Here is a 22,546-nt window from a genome sequence, read left to right as displayed (position 1 = left end):
AATAGCAAATGGCTTCTCGGTAATTTAATATGGACTACTTTTGCTGGTATAAAACAACAGATTGTGGCCCACTTTGCTGTTGGAAGTTTTGTTAGATTTGTCTAAACTTCAGGAGAAGTCATTCTAAAGGCCATTAGATCCCATCTTTGCCTGAAGTCCTTCATGTGTTTTAGTGTTTAGCTTCCTTGTCTAGAATGTGATACAGCTTGGAGATGTTAGATGGCTTCTGCATCAGGTAAACTAATGAAGTTGTCTTTTGCATTATTAGTCAAAGCTGAAATTCAATTTACAATAGCCAGGTGCAGAATTGTCTCTGAGCTCTTTTCAAGAGTTTGACCGTGAATACTTCCTTAATCCATGGCAAATAGTTAGTGTGAAAGGTTAGTGTAAACATGTGAATATGTAATAAGGAAGTAATGAAATTAACTTTTCTTTTTCGAAGTCGTAAATTCTCATTGTAATCATCTATCTGATGTTTGGGGGCTTCATTTTATTGACTGTTCTGTGTGATGTTCCCAGTTTTAATGGCTGAATCAATGAGCAATTGAGCAAGCTATTTCCATTTTATCTAGACGCTTTCTTTCAGCTGTGAGGCTGTGTTTGCAAAAGTCGAATGGTTATGGCACTTGCTTTGTTATACTTGTACTCAGTGCCTGAAAATGGAACTTGCATGTTCAGGGCTGGATTTCGGAGTGGAAACCATAAGCTTCTTGCTTGTATAACCACATTCCAAGGTTAGTCTGAATAGCTGAGATAATGAATTTGGTCTTTTGTGCATTCTTAAATAGATAGATAGTTTTTCACATATGTGATTTTTTTTTTTTTTTGCTACAATTGGACGCTTTCCTTGGGAGCTGCCTAATTCCAGGCTGCACAGTTTCTGCTTTGTTCTCTGCTCCCATGCCTTCGACAAGAATAACTTAACCAGATTTCTATATAGGAATTGTGGGCTGCTAAAGGACATATTGTGTTACTCCTTAATGCTGTAGAAGTTGATCAGAGGGTAATATAAAGTCTATGTTTTAGCTGTTTTATGATGAAAATATTTTTTCAGCGGAATACATGGTAAAGTCATTGAACAATGATCTTATTCTCAGAATGGTGGCGCAAACCATTTTCCATATACCAGAAATTAGTGGAGCTGCTCATTTTGTTATTGCAGGCTTCAAAAATAAAGCTATTTTTAGCCTTTCTGAGCAATTGTGCATTTTTTTTTTTAACTGAAAAAGCCCTAATATCTTATTTCTCTCTTTCTATTAGGACCAGCAGAGGTTCCTATGATGTCACCCAATGGATCCATTCCCCCTATTCATGTGCCTCCTGGTTATATCTCACAGGTATGCTTCTTGAAGGACTAAAATGTGTATAAAAGCAACAGCATTGATCCATATAGAGAAGTCTACTTGGTTGAAGTTGAATTTAGGTATCTTAATGAAAATTCTAATACACATCTTCATGCTCCTTCTCTTTACTGACGGTAGACACACATTTTTACAAGTGAGCATGTGTGTGTACCTTCACACACCAGTATGTACATCAGGGTTTGGGTTTTTTTAATACTAGCAAAAGTTAAGCATACAGGTTGAGCCTATATGTGCAACTTCTCTCCTTCTATTAGCCGATGACTTAGTGACAGTCAGAAGGGGTAGAAGACTGATGGAAGTGACAGAAATAGCCACTGTAGCCATAAAATATGCTGTTGATCCTCAAGATCTCCCCAGCAGAAATCCTGCAATGTATTGAGAACCGGGGGTTTTGGTTTGTTTTCAGAAATAAGTGTGATTTAATTATCTGTTCACGGAAAAAATTGAGAAAGCCTTTCACAAAGCTGTTTTGGAACTCTTGAAGAGCCACTGTTATTCTATGTAAATAACCACTTCAGATAACCAACTTGTTTGTGTTCCTTCCATCTTTTGCCAAGCTTAGACTCTTTCTGAAGTAATAAAGAAAAAAAAAAAAAAAAAAAAAACAAAGAGAAAAAAAAATTGATGGAAGGCAGAATAGCTGTGAAAGATACAATAACTCAAATAATTTCACCACTTTCATTGAGACCTGAACTGGACTGAAAGCTTCATTAAAAGTACACAAAGGATTTTAGATATCCTTGATAAATAGCATAAGAACACTTGATACATATATTCTGGCATCTTGTTAAGCAGAAAATAGAGTATGTCTTGGGATCCCTTCCCCTGCTCAGGAAACATGTGAGCTTGTGTAATTCTGAAAAATTGTGGATGGCGTCATACTCAAATCCCACAAAGTACTGCAATTGCTCTGTGGTATTTTAACTTTAGAGCAGCATGAAAACATGTCTCAAGTGCAGGAGACCCTGTTACCAAGCAAGGAGAAAGGGAGGGCAGGACGGCAGCGTGGTCCAGCATCCTCCTGCTCCCCAGCATCCCGGGGTGGGTGGTTGGGCTTTGCTTTGCAAGAGCATATGCAATGTAATACTCCTCATGGGCTCACCTAATTGAGTAGATTGACCCAGATCATGCAGAGGAATTTTTAAAAGATTTACTCTTCCTTTGAAGTAACTTTAACACCTTTTTGTTGTTAAAATGTTTATACCTCTCAGCCCCTGTACTGAGATAAATGGTTGGGTATAAGCAAAACGCTTTCCAAACCAGAGGGATGAAATCTTCCAGATGTATCTCTGTCTGAACGCAGCTCCTCTTCAGCGCTTTTTGTGGGGCACCATAATAATTCCTCTAAAGCAGCCTTTAAGTAGTTTCTTAACAAAAAACAAACAAACAAACAAACCACCCAAAACCCTCTTCTGAAAAAAATTTTCCAAGGAGCTTGAAAACATGTTGTAAAGTTTTAGGGGAAAACTCTGTATTCAGTGCTTTTCGGCAGCGAAATGCGTGTTCTGCTCTGTGGCGACTGAGCCTCTTGCCATTCAGACTGCTTCACATTAAATAGTAATTGAAAGTGTGCAGTAATCAAATTAGGTCTTATTGTAGTAAATGTCCCTGCCTTATTTGCTCTTGCTTTTGTCTATTGCCTCATAGTTAAAAACTCTAATTTATGATAAACAATGAGAACACAACTTAAATTTAGAATTTAAGGCCGTACAGCAAATTAATGCACTCTGAGATATGAATAAAGATATATTTGTTATTTGATTTGTCCCTAAAGTACACATTGAAGAGTCAGAAAGCAGATACCCCTGCAGAGAAGTAACAGTGCCTATTAAAAAAGACATGAAACATGAAAAAACATGAAAAAAAGACATGAAAATGAAAAGACATTTCCATTTTGTTAGGCCAAGCCTGTTGTAGCTGTGAGTATTAGTCTTAACTATTACAGTAGTTATCTAGTGGTTGCAATCCTAGATTAAAATGATGCTTCATTACCTCTTTGGTATTATGAAAATGATCCGCAAAAAATGGACAGGAGGTTGTGTGCCCTGCAAGATCAGCTCCACTGGTAACAGCAGAAAAATAGACTCTGTTTCGAGACTTTAAGGACAATATTAGTAGTTGTGACTGGAAGCCATGTTTGTTGGTGTTAAGGAGATGTTCCTAATGATGAGGCTTAGCCAGGGTGGGAAAAAGTCAAGGGAAATAACAGAAGTCAAATAGATGCCACTAGTTCAGATCTTCCGTGCTATGTTTTTGCTCTCTAAGACTGGTTATTTTGCATTTCCTTTTCAGCAGATGCTGCTGAGATGATGTGCATCTCTGGCAGATGGAAACTCTCAGATCAGAGTTCCTGTCTCCACAATTCTTTGTTGGCTAAGGGTTAGTTAAATATAAAAGAGAAAAGAAGTTCCTTGCTGTGTTCTTGGTGGACAATATAGCTACTGAGAAAGTTAGTGTTGGAAGGTGGCATGGTAGAGAAATTTGTATTAAATGTTTGCAAAGTCAGCAGTTTTGGTTTCAACTGCTGGATGTTGAAGGACAAGAAGGGAGCAGCTCCTACAACTTGGTCAGGAGCTGGGCACAAGCTGTTAATGTCTGTTTTAGTTCTAAGCTGTGGATGGAGCAAGTTTCTTCCACAGGAGTCCTGGGACCATACCCTTGGCTGGGATGTCCACCTGAGTCTATATGCTCTTGGGGTCTGTGGCCCAATTCCTCTTCTTAGCTCCCAAAGCAGTCCAGCTGCCTGCTGTGTCAGCAAAATCTGTAGATTAAAGGTCATGATTTGGATGCCAAGCTATGAAATTTGAGGACAATCTCATGGGTTGTTGTTTCTGCTTTTCACAGTATGTGTTTGGGAGGAGGCTTGAAGGAGGATTTGGGGTGTTCTAATGAGGAGAACTAGGGCAATGGAAATATCAAAAGCTCTATCGTGAACTCGTTTGCTGAGGGCTATTGGCTGAGAGCTGCTCTCTCTGAAACAAATCTGGAGCAATTCCACTGGTGTTTGAGGAATTGCTCATGTGTAGTTGGACATGAAAATTTGGCTTGAAACTCCACTTCTGATTTTATTTACAGAGTTGTTAATATGTGATCTCTGCCACAGGTATTTTAAGGCTAAAGGCCTAGCTTGCTGGTTGGAGCATGAAGTATGCTTCCTGCCGATAAGATTCCTTTTGTCAGGAGGTAACATTGTGGTCATGCAGTTTGAGCTACTCAATTCAAGCCATGGTCCTGCAGTTCATTATTTCTGCATCAGGCATGTTACATTTGACAGAACTAGAGTGTAACTTCTAGAAAGAGGAAAGTCTTTAAATGGTATTTAAAGCGTTAGAAAATCCATCACATTCTCAGGAATCAGGATTTTTGTCTTGGGTATGTCCTGTGTCCTAAGAGAGGTGTTCTCCTCCAAAACCATGTTTCGATAGCATAAGCTTCTAGCCACAGACCTTCTGGTTTTGTAAGGCTTACTGCTCAATGGAGATTCTGTGTTGTGTAGACTGCGATCGATCGAGTCATCCTTTAACAGGACGATTCTTGCCAACGCTCCGAACAAAGGGAAGGTTGTGCAGATCTTGTATTCATATGGAGCAAGCCATAAAGTCATGATCCTTTTAAGTTCACGAGCACTGGTCCTGAAGATGTGTGTAATTCCAGATTTATTATATTCCAACATAATTGCCAGCATTATAGATGTTTTTCTGCCTATTTTCCAGAATGAAGGTACAGATTTAATACTGATGTTTGTATGTGATGGATGACAAAGATAGTGATGCAGACTTGCCAGGGCTGGCATTAACTTGGATTGGCATCCTTAATAAGTTAAGTGAATAAATAAAACATTGACATCCAAGTTCCTTGCAGATGAGCTCATTCTGTACTGTTTTCTGGTACAGATTGATTTATTAATGAAGTTTCATATTAGTTTATGAAATTCCCAAAGTACTGGTTGTGGTCCACCCAGTGGCCATGCTCCAAATGTCCTTGCTGAATATAGCACGCAAGGTTTAAGTGAAAAAAGAAAATTTTCTTAAAAGCAAATGGAAATTAATTCCATATTACCATATTATACCTATTCAGTAAGCATGTGTTACAGGATGAGTGTGATTGTTTTCCTTTAAGTAGAAGTCACAAAATATAGGTACAGTTAACCCATGCAAAATTAACTTGCCTGTCTTTTTCCTGGAGTTGTAGTATTAGATTTTGATGGAGAAAAATGAGGGAACATGGAGTAGTGACGTACTTTGAATATGTGAATTATCTCTAGTTAGACTGTGTTTTCATTGCTACAGTGATATCTTTAATGTATTACAAATAACCTTTAAAATGGTGTTCTCAAAATGTGGCAACCAATGAGAGAGGCAATTTTGTTGTATATGAGTATGATGTTCATCCAGATTATCTTGAAAGATCACCTATTTACCTCACTTAGCAATTAAGGTTCCTAAAATACCAGGAGGGGGGAGAAACCAAACATGTAAAACTATGCTATAATAATATTGTTTTTGAAGCGGTGTGCCATTTACACCAGCAAGCACGAAAAATAACAGCAAAAGACAATTTACCTGTTAACTATTTGAAAAACACAAAATGAAAGTTTAGCTCTAGATGCCGAATGACGAGAAATATTTGTTTTCTGTAAATATAAACTGCTAAAATTAGTAATAGCAATTACTTTTAATATTGCAGTTGCATCTAGAGACCTCAACAGGTATTAAGGTTTCATTGCTTCTGGGCACTAAAGTAGAGACAGTTTAGCAGATAGTGTGTTTCCAGATGAATTTATTATCTTAATGACATATGGTTTTTAAGCTTATAGAAAGAATTGCAGATTTCTTCTTTAAAGAGCGGTGTTTAACCTCTCTGCTAAGTTACGTGACTTACATTAATGCACCAAAACTAATTTGCTCTTTCATGAGTTGAGACTGTTGTCTCCCACAATGGCACTACCAGAATCTACCCACTGCAAGTTTAAAAATTAAAAGATATCTACAGTCTTAGCCTGTGCTGGTTTTATAGCTATCTAATGCATATAATACATAATAGACTGGATTACCAATATTATGATCTGTTAAGGACACAATAGCATATTTAAAGGTACAGCTTCAGAAATTTACATCTATATCTCTAATTTGTCGTTCAGGGATGAAATGTCCTGTAGGATAGGGAGATAAAGTTTTGTTGTGTTGCTTTGTTGTTGCTGTGTGGTAGTTTTGTGCTGTTGCGTTGGTTGGTTGGTTGGTTGGTTTTTGGTTTGGTTTTTTGTGCAAGGTCTCCTGAGTTTCTGCATTCATTTGGAACACTGGGACATGAGGCAACAGGAATGCAGTCAGCAGTCGTAGCCTGGGAAGAAAGAACTAAAAGATATTAATGTTGGTCACTTAGGTTTTTGATGAAAGTCATCTGGAAGGCTGACTCATCCCCTGATCTCTGCCTTTTCTCTCACTGCTGCTGGTGTTTTATAGTTTCATCTAGTTGGATAATTTCATCAAAAAGGTATTTGAAGGAAGTCTGAGCTTTCCACGTAGCTTTCTAGAAGATAGTTCAGAAAGAGAAATCCTAATAATTTTAAATATGGGTTTACATTGAGTGCTGCTACAGAGTACAAACTTTCTGTTCTTTAACGTATTTGTCTTTCACTAGGGCACAAAATACACATGTAGCCTGGTCTAGATGCAAAGATAAGAGCATATACCCACCTGGAAGACTCAAGTTATCTTTGAGGCTTGGACTAGTGAAAGCCATGACGAAAAACTGTCACATCAGGGTGTAGAAGCTTGCTGTCTCAAATTAGAGTGTGATCCAAATCTAAGACAGTGAAGTCCAGCATTTCTGTACGTGGTCCTAATTAAGTAGTTCTGTGTATCCTATATGTGCTAAATGGAATAGCTTTTCCTCTTCTCTGGGTTTTGGAGTGCAGGTTTCAGAACTGGTGCCAGGAGGCAGAGTAGAAACAGTAGCAGGGGTGGGAGGCCTGAAAATGCTGCAGTTAAATTGGTGTGATAGTCTAAATCTCTGAGGTTCAGCCGTCTTTTGAAGACTCTGTAAAGTCTTTGAAATTTAAAGCTAGCAGATGACAAATTGCTAGTTGGGGCTGTAAATTTAGGAGTTAGGATCAAATATGTTACGCTAAACAACTCCTATTCTGGTTACTCAGCATAGCAAGCAATGCATTTTTTTCGTGTCAAACATCAGTTATAAGTCAGGCTCTGTAGGAGGCCAGCCAGCCCACAGAAATTGGCCATGTATGTGGTTGCAGCCCGCAGCTAACAGGCGTAAATTCTTACAACTTTAGAATACACGTGGCCTAAGGGAGGGCGTTTGGTCAGCTAATACTCATATTTTACCCTGTGACAACCTGCTTGTCCCTCTGCAGCAGAATAAAGTGTGCCCATGCCATGCACGGTTGCTTCACTTCAGGGTATACAGAATAATAGAATCATTTCGGTTGGAAGAGACCCTCAGGATCATCGAGTCCAACCATAACCTCACTCTGGCACTAAACCATGTCCCTAAGAACCTCATCTACGCACCTTTTAAACATCTCCAGGGATGGTGACTCCACCACTTCCCTGGGCAGCCTGTTCCAATGCCTGACAACCCTTTCTGTGAAGAATTTTTTCCTAATCTCCAATCTAAACCTCCCCTGGCACAACTTGAGGCCATTTCCTCTTGTCCTATTGCTTGTTACTTGGGAGAAGAGACAAACACCTCCCCATGCTACAACCTTCTTTCACGTAGTTGTAGACAGCGATAAGGTCTCCCCTCAGCCTCCTTTTCTTCAGGCTAAACAGCCCCAGTTCCCTCAGAGGTTCCCCATCAGACTTGCGCTCCAGGCTCCTCACCAGCTTCATCGCCTCTTCTGCACTCTCTCTAGTACCTAGGTGTCTTTCTTAGGATGATCATAAACAAATTTTTCTTTGTGGTTTAGGCTAAGACACCGTGATGTGACGGGAGTCACTGGAGCATAGCAGGGTCTCTTCTTCTGATGTTGCTGTGGGGGTAGATAACTCCAGCTAATGTTGGTGGCAATCAACTGAGAGCAGCAGCATCTTATGGCAGGTGCCCTTGATGCACATTCACTTATATAACACATTCATCATGTATATTATTCTATCTGTGTGTCAGTCAGTTCAGAAAAAGTTAGGTTTGTAACAACCTGTTACATGAAACTAAATTCTACTTCCTTTGTGCTTTTCTACCTTTTGTGCGTCAATTTGCAGTATCAAAAGGATAATAATTGTTCTTACACAGTTGTATTTTTATGTTCCAGAAATGGCAGATTATTTTTTTTAATAAGCTTCCAGAAAAGCTTGGCTCTTAGGTCTGGACTGAATTTTGGCTGGTTGACTGTCCTTCAGAAATATAGCTCTGGAAAAATTATAAGCTGAAAACCTTTTTTTCGGCCTAAGCACATTTCCACTTTCCTACATCTGTTTTTACATGCTCTGACTATGGCATTTGGGGCCAAGTTATGCATATTCCAGCGTTGATTTCCACAGACGTACAGACCAGCTCTGTAACAGAAAAAAAACCTTTTGCCATATGATATGTCTTGAATAGATACCTGTTGTGAACAGAGCAATTCTTTGACAATTGTGTGTCCACAGAAGGGGTTCCTGTAGAGGACCTGTCTGTGCCCACATGCAGCCTCCCTGCAGTGGCAGTGCCAGCTCGTTGCCAAGCATTACTAACTCTGTACTCACTGAAAGTGCTGTCAAAATCAGTGGTAGAAATTTTATGGGCAGAAGGTAAAGTTGGTCCCAATAAGTATTGTTTTGGTGCTTTCTGTTCCTTTCCTAATTGTTTTACTCCCTAAATACAGGTTATTTATCTCTTAACCACATAGTTATCGGGAGCAGCAGTAAGTCTCCTGGTGATTAGTGTGGCTCTACTGAGTCTCCAGGAAAAGCCACATCTCCACTATGATTACTTCTGCTGATATTAATTTTAGAAATGTGTTCATGAGTAAACCTAAGGACCAACCATTTGCTGATGGGAGAACAAACTGTAAACAGTTCTGTTTTAAAAATATTTTTAGTTCAGATGCTGCATAACATGCTCATTTTCCTGCCTTCTCTTCCAGGTCATAGAAGACAACACCGGTGTCCGGAGGGTGGTGGTTACCCCCCAGTCTCCGGAGTGTTACCCTCCCAGTTATCCTTCGGCCATCTCTCCAACTCATCACTTACCTCCATACCTGACCCACCATCCCCATTTTATTCACAACTCTCACACAGCTTTTTATCCTCCTGTCACTGGACCTGGGGACATGCCACCACAGTTTTTCCCACAGCATCATCTTCCCCCAACAATATATGGAGAACAAGGTGAGCTGGACAGAAGATACTGGTATTGCAGTATTAATTGGAGAACTTGTAGAGTGGCTTTGTCTACATGGATGGAACCTTGTTTGACTTCCAGAGCAGGGGGTTGTAGCCATCAAGAGTGCAGCAACAGAGGGTAATCCTACATTGCAACACTAGGTTGCAGAAACAAAACCAGTTATAACTTACTTTGTAAAAATAGTGGGGAAAAAGTATCTCATCCCGTTCTCCAAGCTGAGGACGTGAGTCATGCCAGCCACTCATACTGTGTCAGGATGCAGCATTGTATAGAAAAACCAGAGAAATAGCGTGTCAGTCCTGGCTTGGGAATGAGGATGGATGGGGAGGGCTGGATCTCAGCATAGCTTGTCACAGTCATTCCCAGTGGGAAAAGCCGGACACCGCTTCCTGTTGGCTGTAATGTGCCTCCTGCCCCCAGCCGTGGTTTTCTAAGAAATAGCAGGCTTTTTCTGTTTGTTGTTCTGGTTGAGACTGTGCAGTAAGTCACTGAAAAGCATTGTCTGATACCAGGGGGTAGCATGGCAACCCTAATCAGGCCATGAGTAAATAATGGAAAGAAAAGGAGTGAAAGGGGCATATTTCTGTCTGAACTATGCACTGCTGTGTCTCTGCTGGCCTGGAGATAAGTCTTTGTGTAATTTGAAAGAGGGTGTTAACCAAAAAAGTAATCAGCAAAGCTACTTGAGATGTTTAATATAGAAGTCAGTTCAAGATTCATGGTTTAACGTTGCCACTGAACTAACTGGACCTGAGACCCTTTCTAAAGAATATGTTTAAGCCATATTACCAGAAGTGAGATTCTGCTGGAGTGGGAAGGAAGAGGCAGAAAGAGAGAAAGGGAGGTATCAGTGGATGCTACCCCTTGAAGCTTCTGTTGACCAACATTGTAGCATGCTGATTTTAGGCAGTTAGTTGCTGTAAGAATATAACTATGATCATGTAGCTAGATGAGGAAAGGTGAAGGCCAAGACACACTGAAATAGGAAAGAAAAAAATCTGGCTAGTTGAAACAACCTGAAAGATTATCGTATAGTATGCATAGCAATCTCAACTTACAAATAAGGCTTGCAACAGCTGTGTAGGATGCCTGTTTGCTTCAGATGTTTATATGATAACTTCTGAACAGATGTTAAAGAAAATATGAAGAATATATTGAGTATCAATTGTTACTGTGCTAACGAAGGCAAAACTATAATTTTGATGTGAATTTGTTCAAGCTTCAGACTCAAAGTGGAGTGCAAAAAGGAAGGCTGACCTATAGAGAAAAGCAGAAAATACTCTGATTCCTGCAAGCTGACCTGTCTTATGTTAGAGACAGTCATTCTTGGGGGGTAAACAGGGGATTGTGTTTAATGAAGTGTGTCTGGGGTGTACATATATTACTCAAGCTTTTTCCAGACTGCTTTACTTACCCAAAGCTTCCACTTCTTGCTGCACTTCTCTCCTTAGGCAGGCACAGTTGACGTGATCGTAAAGTCTATTATATTGGGAAATTATACTGCACATAATTGGTGATGGCAGCTTGAAACCAGGGCATCTTGCTTTATTCTGTCCAGTCAAGCTCTGGGGAAGAAACTCCTAAATTGCTGTGAAATTATGAAGGCTTTTTCCTAAATATCAGTCTGCCTGAATTTTTGCTTGAAATCTGTGTTCCTGAAACACGAAGACTGAAAAGGAGGGGAAAATCTTGTTTCCCTAATTTGCTGTATTTTATTTGTTCATATGTGCTTATGCAATGAGTTTAAAATCTCCAACAGCAAATGAGCGCACTTAATATGATACAAAAAATTGACCAGTCCTGCAAAAAAGCGTTTTTAAGAAAGAAATCTTTGGTTTGTTGTAAAATCTGTCTCCAGGAAAATCTGGCATTGTTTCATTTGGAGATGGTCAGGAATTTGGTTTCCTGAAAAAACTCAAGTGATTATTGTTCTGAGTTAACGTGGCTGAGTTCTTTCGTTTCAGAAATCATACCACTATATGGGATGTCCAGCTATATTACCAGGGAAGATCAGTACAGCAAACCACAGCACAAAAAACTCAAAGACAGGCAGATCGATCGCCAAAACCGTCTGAATAGTCCTCCTTCATCCATCTACAAAAGCCATATAGGCAGCTGCGCCACTGTATACAATGGTTACGCGAAGAGCCACAACGGAGCGAGCAATGGCAGCAGCGGGGGGGCTCCGGCAGTGAAGAAACCGGAGCGCAGAGCGCGAAGCAGCCCAAAGTCAAGTGAACAAGACCCGCATGGTAAAGACAGTTTTATTTATTTTTAATTCCTTTTTTATTGCACCTCTCAGGCTTGCGACCGCCTGTATATGGATCTAGTAACTATGCCAAAAAACACTACCACCCACACATAAAGACAGTGTTAATACAGTGTGAACTTAAATATAAACGTTGAGCTTGCTGTACTATATTTCTTTTGTAAGATGAACCAGTTGCCTCCCCATCTTTCATGGCTACTCCCTAGTAGATGCATCATCATTCTCTTTTTATCTCTTGGAAAGAGAACTGCATTTTATGGGCAAGTTCTTGGTTTTCTTTTGCTTTTCTTACAGGGATCTTGACAATTCACCAAAATCCTCATGGACAATTGAGCAATAACCAAAACCTGACTACGAAGTACCACTACTTTGTATCTGCATAAATGCACTAAACTTACTAGAAAATTTAGAGGCAATTGCTGAAAAGACAAGTTTGTTTATGTGGAAATTCAATGGAAGTAGGATTAGTTGAAACAGAAGAAATTTAAGAAGAAATTGCTCAATCTTAGCCATTGGGATTAGTGGTCAAATCTGGCTACTTTTCAAATAATTTTTTTTTCAACATTTTCAGAGGCTTATAATTTAAATAATTTAAACTTTACCATAAAATGTTGGGTCGTTCATCTAATCAAATCTCATTTATCACAAGCCATTCTGCACATAGCCATTTCTACTGAAGTTTCACTCAGTAACTTACTGTAACCCATGATACCTTTCAGCATTTCTCTGCCTGTCTCTTTGACTGCTACAACTGATGGAGCAAATTTTTAGGTAGCAAGCAAGCTTATACCTAACACATCTAGGATACTTATAATGTAGCACACTATGAAATCTCTCGAGTGAATTTATGCATACAACATATTTTTTTTCCATTATCTGTATATTGTGTATATTTATTTGATTGTGTACTTTTACTTGTGAGACATAACTGAAATAAATACCCATCAAAAGTAACTTAATAGATAGCTGAAGGGGAAAAAAATAGTGCTGGCATTGTAAGTAATGAGGATTTGCAGCCGTGCTTTGGGGTGTTTAGAATTAGCAGGGAGCTGCATTTGGGAATGCTTGATTCCAACAAAATGAATCACTGCCGTAGACTTCCTAGTTATTTCTCGTCAATCAGCTTATACAACATTTAACATTCTTCTTTATGTTTATATATATATTTTTTACTCTAGTCTGTGGTGGAATACATGAGGTATCTAGAAGCACCTGCATGAAAGACCTGCAATAAAATATAGTCTTAACAGCTAAACTGCAGTATAGTTTCAGTAGATACTGAGTCAGCCTGGATGATCACTTTTGAAATAATCTATATTTAATTTAAAAATATTTAGTTTAAGGGTTTCCTGCAACCCTGTGTTTGTCTATTTTTTTCTCTTGGAGCAGTCTGCTGTGCTGCAGCTGAGGAGTGTGAGTGCTCTTAACATTCCAAAAAATCAGTGAAGTCATGGCTATGGCACATCTGGTCTGTCAGCCAGAGAGGACCTTAAAACTGGGAACAGCAAATGATGGAGTCTTCCCCCAAACTATGAAAAAGTCCATAGGAGGAGACCATGCAAATAAGCAACAGTTGCCCCACCCTCCTGATAACTGCAACTCACTGGTGTTTTAAAATTAGGTTCTGCATCTATGCCCAGGGGTGGCAGCTCTGAAGTCACTGTCAGGCTGCTCTACAGCAAAAGTCATGGCCAAAGCAGGAATAGGAGATATTTTTTCATATTAAAAGAAAAAAAATACTGTGGACTCACAGTGAGCTTTTTCACGTCAAAGTCTATTGTTACAGTCCTGCACGTATGCCCATACACCCATTTCTGCAGAAAGGTTGTCATGAAGGTTTTGTAATGGCTTCCACCAAGAAATGCCCTACAATAAGTTTCCTCTTGATATTTATAAGCTTCTAATCATATCTGCTGCTTTATATTTACCTTCTCTGTTTATTCTTGAATTATTTGGGGATTTATGGATTGGTACCTGACTAACATGGCCATACAAGTAACTGGGGTGAGAGTTAAAAGCAATCTGGGAACAGTTGATAATTTTGATTCATGCTGCTAAAATGACAGAGCATTTAGAATAGCCAAGAAAAAGAATGTATCGGAAGTGGTAAGTAGCAAAGCTGTTTAAGCTTAAGACTTTTTCTGGATGTGTATTGATTCAAGCCTGCTAATAGTTAAAAATTTGATGGCTCTGAGTTGCTGGTTCCAAAGTTGCAGAATAGTCTGGAAAGTCTATAATGTGTGTGTATATATATATATATTAAAAATATGTAGAGAATAAAAGTCTTTATTTAGAAAACCACTTAGCCAAAAACCTCTTAAGGGGCAAGTAGGAATGTATGAATTTAGAGTGAAACTCAGAGTAGTGTGAAGGAGAACCGGAGCTGATGGGGCTGGAGGAGCCCCGTACACAGCTGGAGCAGACACTTGCACACCCAAAATCCCAGTTGCTGCAGAAAATGCTGTGCATCTCCATGGTGGCATTTGTGACGGGGAGCTGGACAACAGGCATTTCTGTTCTTGCATTTGCTATCTCTGTGTTTAAGTAATTGCTTGTCCCGCTACTTATTTCTCAGTAGTAATTTCTTTGAGGGGTGTGTTGCTCCTTGCTGAGCGACTCCAAGCGACCTCTGCTGCAGCTGCACTGAGGTTATTACAGATTATAGCATACAATACAAGGAGAACTCTACTTTTTTCCAAGAAAATGTATGACATAAATCACGAGACCTGAGATAGTTAAAAATGTACTTTTCCATCAAATAATCACTTATTGCATGTATTATGCCCATGGCACTGAACTAAGGGAAAGCAAGGAAAACTCTGCCATGTGTCAATAATTTACTGTTTCTTTCCAATGTTAAAAGAACCGGGTGTTTTCTAAAAAGCTGATTCAGCACTTCTAGAAGAAATGGGGTAGGAGCATCATCAGTAGTACTAAAATCAGGTAGTGACTCTGGAGTACTTTTGGTTCAGTCACCTCTACAATTGTGGATTCAGCATGTGCTCCCCTATGCCACTCTGTGCTCCGTACAGCATGATGGTACATTAAAAATACATCAATGTTTCTACTATGTGCCCTTGTCCCAGGCTGGCCCTCTTGCATGGCGTCAGAAGCTCTTTTTAGTAGGGAGTTTAAAGATTGGGGATATAAATACAATTCCTCTGGCCTTTTCTATTGCCAACATTGTGTCTTTATGATGGGAGGTGCATTTGTAAATAAAGATTTCTTGTTTAGGCTGGAAATACGCCATTTGGGGGGGGGGGGGGGGGGGTAAGAAACTTATGTGATATCTTATAAGGCTTATAATTGTCTGAAGAGTTAGCAGCTATTCTGAGCACTCATGGTAGAATGGACACTGTCTTGGTCAAGAAGATGACTTCGAGGTATGTAGTAGGGATTCTGATTTAAAATATAAACTGTAGCTTTTCTGCAGGGCTGTTTTAAAACCTGAATGGCAGAGGAGGGATCAAGGTTGGGTTGTGGGTATTTTCTTTTTTTTTTTTTTTTTTTTTTTAATGGAGACGCCTTGCCATGTAAAAAGAGCTGTAAGCGGAAATCCTGTGCCATTCATGCTGTCCTTTATGGATTTCAGTCTGAGTCACTTCCTTCTCATGCACTCAGTGGTTCCCTTCATGGTCATGTAATGATCTGGTAGTTTGAGAAGTTTCGTGTGTGGCTGCAAGTACTACGGGAACTCAAGCAGTTTTGAGCATTCTTAGAATGCTTTTGCCTATTTGCTGATAAAACATGTCTTTTTTTCCCCTTCAAATCGGATAGTTTTGTGTTGTTTTTTTTTTTTTCCTCTTTTCAAGTTCTTCAAACTTCGATGAGGATTAAGATAGCCAAAACTAAATGTCAAATGGGTAAAAGTAGAAAGCAGGAGACGGATTGTTTTGTGCATCCTGTCCAGGAGCTGGGTGGGTGCTGGGAGCTGGGTGCCAGAATAAACAACCCAGCCTGGGCAGAGAGGCAGCTCCGGGGAACTCACGTGCACCTTTATGTAAGCGCTCCATAAAGAATTTGTTTTGTGGTGATTTTGAGAAGCTGACTTTCTTTTCAGCTGCCCAAAGCAGTGCTCAAGTGCTGACTTGGTGTCCACTCTATTACTCTGAGCAGTTGGTCTCTTGCACATGGATTGAGAAGGGAGAAAAAGAATATTTGAATTATTTAATGGTTCAAAGAGTTGCAGCAGGCTATAGGTAGATCATAAACTTTTGTACTACCATTGTCATATGTGTACGGCCAGCTTAAAAACACAAAGATGTTGCTTTCCTATCACTGAGGTTTTGTAAATCTGATTTTGTGCATTGCCACAGCTTTCAGGTATTCCCAAAGGTGAAAACCATTGCCTCAGATGCCCATACTCCTGCCTAGACCCTGATGGACATGTGTCAGCAGATTTGGGTCACTCTGTGTGCGTGTTTCGTTGAGGTGAATGTGTCAGGAACATGTGGAAAATGGGCTTAGCAAGAGAACGTTCTAACTATGGTGGTTTTAATTTGAAAACGTCTTTAAAAGCACTGAACTCAGCAAATCAGAAGTTCTGAGATGAAATAAAGCTGACTGGTGTGGCCAGCCTGGGCTGGTACCAGCAAGGATTCCTGAGCTGTGTGGGTATACAGAGTGGGTGACAACATATGGAATGAGCAGAGCTGATGCTTGCTTGATACAACCCTATCCTGCTCTCCTCTACTTTTTAATATTTAAATATGTTTAGGAAAAGTGGATTTTTTTTTTTCTATTTTTGTGTTTTGTGGGTTTTTTTGGTTGTGCTTTTTTTGTTGGTTGGTTTGTTTGTTTTTGAGGTTTTATTTGTGTGTTTTGTTTTCTTTTTTAATCAAGCTTTTTTTAATCCATAACCTGTGAATTAAAGGGAAATTGAGGGAGCTGTGATTCAATGCAGACAGGAACCAGGCAAAGTTCCTCTACTTACTCATTCTAGATCCTGTCAATTCTTTCCTATTTTGGTCCTGAATCTGTTTTTCACGCTAATTGGGCTGTGCATGTATCTATATATCCTATAGATTCAAAAGTTGAAAGAGTAGTTTTGTCACTTCTGATCTGTGTAAGCACAGGGGCTGAGCGACAGTATGGCAGTATATGTGACTTTTGTGTTCTTTTAGCCAGGTACATACTAATAAAGGGCCTTTTTATAACAATGTAGAAATGTTCTCCAGACAAAATCTGTCTTACGTGATTCTTCTGCTGACGTACAAAATACCCCCACATAAGTGCACCATCCCTGGTTTCCCTAAATGTATTTGCTTCTATAATATGAAGAGACTTAACAGAATTGTGTTCTGAAGACAACCTGTCAAAACCAACACAGTGATTTTATTGGTAACAAGGAAAAAAACCACTCTGAAGACTAAAATACATCTGTCAGGATAAGCAAATTTTAGTATTATACCAAGTAATGGAATGTGAAACAATATTTACCGAAAACAGAGATGTGTTCCATCTTGTCAGTATAGATCGGCATCACTTAGGAAATCAGAATAGCATTAGTGTTCCTACTGCATTTTCTTAATGGTTTCAGCAAATAATACTACTTGGCTGAGTTGTTTAGACTTGCATCAAATTAGAAATATATACTGTGTGTTGTGTGCATGCTGTTTATCTTCGTTTTAATAAGTGAAAGGAAATAGGATGCATTAATTAGGGTACTAGTCTGAACTTGAGAAACCACAATTAATTAGTGACACGAGGGAATTTCCACTGTGATATTCTCCTGCCTCTACTTTATCTCTCCCATCATGACTGAGTTTGTGGTTTTGTTTGTTTCTATTGGGAAATGTGCCTACTTCTTAAACATCCTTTATGTTTTGTATATTCCCTAAAATAATGGGCTGTGAAATTGTTGGTCCAGGCAGAAAACAAAATGGTTATGAATTTCAGATATTTCTGGTGTTAAGTTGCTGAGAAAATACCTTTGTGTGCCAGAGTCAATTCCATTAGCTGGGCCACACAGAATATTTACTAAACATTTTTTTACTTAATAGTCAAATAAGTAGCCATTTAAGTGAGCTCTGTATAGACTGATGAGTATATTAGAAACATATTGACATTATGCAGAGTTCAAGTAAAGTGCATTGCCAAGTTCATGTCAATCTGTATGCACGCAAGAATGTATCCAAGCCATGCCTTATTTATAATTAATTTATTCAGCAAAAATAATTGCCAAGATGGATATCCAGCATCACCGAGAAAGTCACTGTGTTGAGGAAGAGAAACAAATCTCTCTTTACTCCACCGTCTTGAAACTTGCATCATGGGGCTTTGATGGAGAAAGGTAAAAGCTAAATACCACAAGTATACCAGTGATTCTGGAAAGCAAGTACCTCCTCCCTCCCTGAGCCCTTGCTTTGCCAAGCTCCAAACCCAGCAGCATTTTGCTTTAAGTAGTTCCTTCTGGTGCATCTTGACCAACTCTTTTTGCAGAGTTGTTTTTTTTCTTTCTTTCTTTTGTACTGCATGCAAAAATAATTTCCAGGAGTTTACGAGCCTATGAAAGTCCATCAGCATGTGAAATGTTGGGAGCATGGAGGTATTTTCCTGCTGCATCCTCGGGACAGAACCAAAGTTTACGAGAAGCCTGAGGGCCGTGCCGGTCCTACCTGCTTTCACACCACAATTGCCGCAGTCCAGCAGAAGGATGTTTTGTGCTTGGTTAGCACAGGGTCCTGCCAGCTGGGGGTCTGGGGCAGGGAAAGAGGAGATATTCACACTCTATTTTTATCCACTTATCTTGAAAGACCAAAGAACCGGCTTCATAACTCAGGCACGAGGAGTTGTTAAGAGATTCTCCTCATTGACTAAATGGGAGCATCATCTCTTAATTTAGTTGCACAATATTCTCCCATCTTCAATCTCAGCTGCTTTTAGGGGTGAACAAAAAATGTGTCAAACTTGGTTTCATTCAGACTTTTTGCAGCTGGAATGCTACCATCAGGGTAGCTGTGGATCCGTGTGATCCAGCGTGGTTATGAGGAGTTGGTCTCCTGGGCATCCATGGCTCTGAGGCACAAATGAGGCAGAATGGGTGACTATGATTCTGGTGACATTTACAGTCTCAACACAGAAGCTCAGACAAAATAAACCTCAGCTGAAGCTCCCTAATCTTCGTAAGTGTGCTAGCCTGCTAGAAATGCAGCTGCAAGTCTGCTTAGGGAAGTGCAGGGTGTATCTAGTGAGAACTGGGGAAATCTGTGTCCAAGGTTCTCCTTTGACATTATTGGTGACTTAGAAGTCCTTGGTGGCTGGAGTTTTTCCCCAAGGCTGTTTTTCACAGTCCTGATCAACCCATGTAGACTCTCCTATTCTTCTCATCTGCTTTCATCCCTGCCTTGTCTCGTGTTGCCAGCAGGATCTCCTTGGTGGGGGGAGCTGGATAAGATATCTGCTCCGTGATTTATCGGGAAGTCGGTGCCGAATGACGTAAGGCACAACCTCTTCCCCCAGAGGATCTTCGTATTATCTCAAGAATCCGCAGCTTCTGCTGCAACTGACAGTCAAATCCAAAAGACTGAAATCTGAGACTTTTTTCTAAGAGTTTATGTAATTTATAGATATCCAACCAGCAGGAAAAAAAAAAAGTATCAAGTACATTTTCATCCTGCTCAGTGGTTTAATCCCTGTGCTGGGGAGAAGAGCTCCACAAAGGTCTCAGAGCTTCGTTGCAAGATAAACAGTGTATTCTCACCAGTTAGGAGGAGATAACGAGGACCACCGACAGAGGAAGGGAACCGTATTTCCCTTATTTGGAAGTATCTGGGACATTGAGCCAGAAGGGAGAGGGTATTTATAGAGAAAAGGTAGCGCATTTTCTCCCTCTGGGTTATAAAAAATAAAACACCTTTAAATCTAGTCATTTAATGAACAGTCCTTATTTTTATACCCGGATGTTCTGAATAATGTCTGTCTGTATATTCATCTGGATTTGCAAAGGCAGTGAAATTATATTTCATGTCCTGACGAAGTTCATGGGATCTATTTACCCAACTCTCTTAGGCTGTGCTACAAAACCCATCAGTTAGTTTTCCTTTTCTGAGGAAGGGTGGAATTTGATTTCAAAAGTTTTTGTGACCCATCATTTATTTAATGGGAGAAACTCTATTTTTAGAAATGTAGGTGATGCTTTGAGTATTGCAATTAACAGAAGGGATAGACAGGTCTAAAATGAAGGAACTACTTCAGTTTTCTCTGAGGTTTATTATAAAAATATATTGTCCTGAAGTTTGAGGTCGGTGTTTTTTTTGTTTGTTTTTTTTTTTTCTGTAAGGAGCTGTGCTTAGAAGCAGCTGGTTTGATTTACTGTGATTCATGTGACTTTTGCCTGAATTTCATCTCAGCAATGAAATCCAGATCAAGTTGAAATTCCTGTAGCTTTGTTGATGCCTTCCCAACAAGCTGTAATCAGGTGGATATTTCTGTGAAATATTTTAAATATTTGGAAAGATTCTTAGTGGCAAATCTGGTGGTGCAAATATCCAGGATTGTATATTGCCCTTATCCCATACAGGACTGCTAAATGCATAGACAGTTCTTCCAGCTCACTAGTAGTTAGTTGGTACCATATAGACCATATAGATCAGGTTTTTTTAGACACTCTTGAGTTCACTCTTCACGTCACAGGCCTGGGGGGCACCAATGACATCCCGTCAGCTTTTTCTTACGTTTGTGTTGGAGGAATTTAGTGCTTGATCTTTATTAAACGCTCTGTTTAATATAATTCTAGCTTGTACTGTTGTAGTTCATCATTCAGACTTGACTGCAAAACAGTTTAGGCTGGGATTGGTTGAGTAAATTGAATGTCATCTGTCATGAGGAAGATAATTTCATTCTGCTGTCAATCTATAGGTGTTCGGGTTGATTTAACAAGGGGAGTGGAAGCTCTTTTTGTCTTTCCCATGTCTAAGCTGTAGTGCCTGGGCTGAGTGGAAAGGAAAAGATGTTCTTCCTTTTCCTGGATTCCTGCAATCTCCCCCACCACTCATTGCAATCTGATTATCTCATAGTGTTCATCTGGAAAAATAGGTCAATAATTTACCTTGGTAACAGAAAAGCTAGGCTGGAGTTCATTCAAAAAATATTGTGACTCTGTGTCCATTCACTAGGTTGTTAGTGAAAAATCCCAGTGAAGAATCTTTGTATTCCAAGCATTATAATTTGGAGTGACTTTTTTCTTAAAAACGGACTTTTCCTGTAGAGTCTAGCCTCTTTTACAAACATGCAGATCCTATAGGTAGTGCCTAGAAATAAAATTTCTGCTTTAATGTAAATGTTAAGACAAAATCACAAACAGTGAAAAGTTGACACATTTTCTGTGCTCGCCCTTTTTTAGAGGAAGTTTTCCCTGCTTACCACCTTGTAAAGGATGAACAGCTCCCTCTGACTCTTTCTTGAGAATGAAATAGTTATTGTTAAAACGTAGCATCCCAGAGCACTTTCATTACCCTTGGTCAAATCTAAAGAAGATATTTCTTCTTTGATTCAAGTGAGCCTCAGGGTAAATCAGGTATTTTCTTAAAGTTGCTTATACTATAATGGGCAGCCTTTGCATTGGAAAGTGCTCTGCTGCCTGCATATTGTTGTAGCAAACTCCGTGGCTTTACAAGGTTCCTTGCCAAGGAGGTTGTTAATTTTGGCCGAGGAGCACCCTTTAATCCCGACCATGTTTGGAGCTCCTGTTGCAGTCTGTTTCGGCTGTGCTGTCTGATTGTTTTCCTGTGCAAATATGCAGTTTTGCAGGTTATTTTGCTAGTTTTATGTTTGATCAGGAAAAATGCTATTATTGTGTTTAATGGGCAGATTATCAAAGACTTCTACTGGCAATTTTTTTGTATGGTCATATTTTTGAAGGTCAAGAAAATGTAAGTTTTATCGTGTGTTCAATACTGGTGCCATTGTCTCCCGGTGCATTTGAGATAGTATTTCAGACCAAAATAAATATTTCCTGATTGGTATGGGGCAGCAGTCACAGGATTTAAAACCCTAGACTGGTGACACTAGAGACTTGACAAAGTTTGTGTTTGGTGGGGAATGTGCTTTCCACCTCTGCCGCTGGAGGACCTGCTGGGGTAGCACTCGTTCAAAACAAAGACACACAAATCATTTCACTTACATTATAACAGTTTTCTCAGTGGTCCTTAGGCACCTTCCTGCTCCTTAAGTAAGGCACAGGAAGGGACAATGATTAAAAGAATTCCTTAATTGGAAAGGTTTGATGGTGTGTCTTTAACTGTTTACTTTGGTCTCATAGCATCACATTGGTGAACTGCAGTGGGCTTACACAGTAGTGCTGTCTAATGCTTATCTAGAAGGGATAAGACTAGAGAAGGAAAACTTACTTTCAAAGCCTGTCTGTAGTATGTGACTAGTGGCATTGAATGACGCTTTCTGGTGCAAATTCAGTGTGGAACCCATGGAGCAGTGCTCTGTGTCGCTCCTGAGCCAAAAGCTGAACATCCTCTATCTCTGGGATGAGAGGGGTTGCACTTCACAGCAGGCTTGAGAGACTCAAAGTTTTTAGCCGCAATATTTAAGTATTTTTAATAGCTGTCACACATCT

At 39.7% G+C, this 22,546-nt stretch overlaps 1 protein-coding gene across 3 annotated transcripts in view; it reads left to right on the top strand.

Annotated features, from left to right (window-relative positions):
- Positions 1-22,546, top strand: part of FNDC3B (fibronectin type III domain containing 3B) — a 194,860-nt gene that overhangs the window by 94,090 nt on the left and 78,224 nt on the right. For all 3 annotated transcript variants that reach the window (XM_065073843.1, XM_065073842.1, XM_065073841.1), the window contains exons 4-6: positions 1,261-1,337; positions 9,448-9,691; positions 11,672-11,959. In XM_065073843.1, coding sequence (XP_064929915.1) covers positions 1,261-1,337; positions 9,448-9,691; positions 11,672-11,959 — 609 coding nt within the window. The remainder of the gene's footprint in view (positions 1-1,260; positions 1,338-9,447; positions 9,692-11,671; positions 11,960-22,546) is intronic.

This window comes from Columba livia, chromosome 9 (genome assembly GCF_036013475.1).
Source record: "Columba livia isolate bColLiv1 breed racing homer chromosome 9, bColLiv1.pat.W.v2, whole genome shotgun sequence".
Lineage (NCBI taxonomy): Eukaryota > Metazoa > Chordata > Aves > Columbiformes > Columbidae > Columba > Columba livia.
The sequence above is the reverse complement of the archived record's forward strand: the minus strand, read 5'-3'. Positions and strand labels throughout refer to the sequence as shown.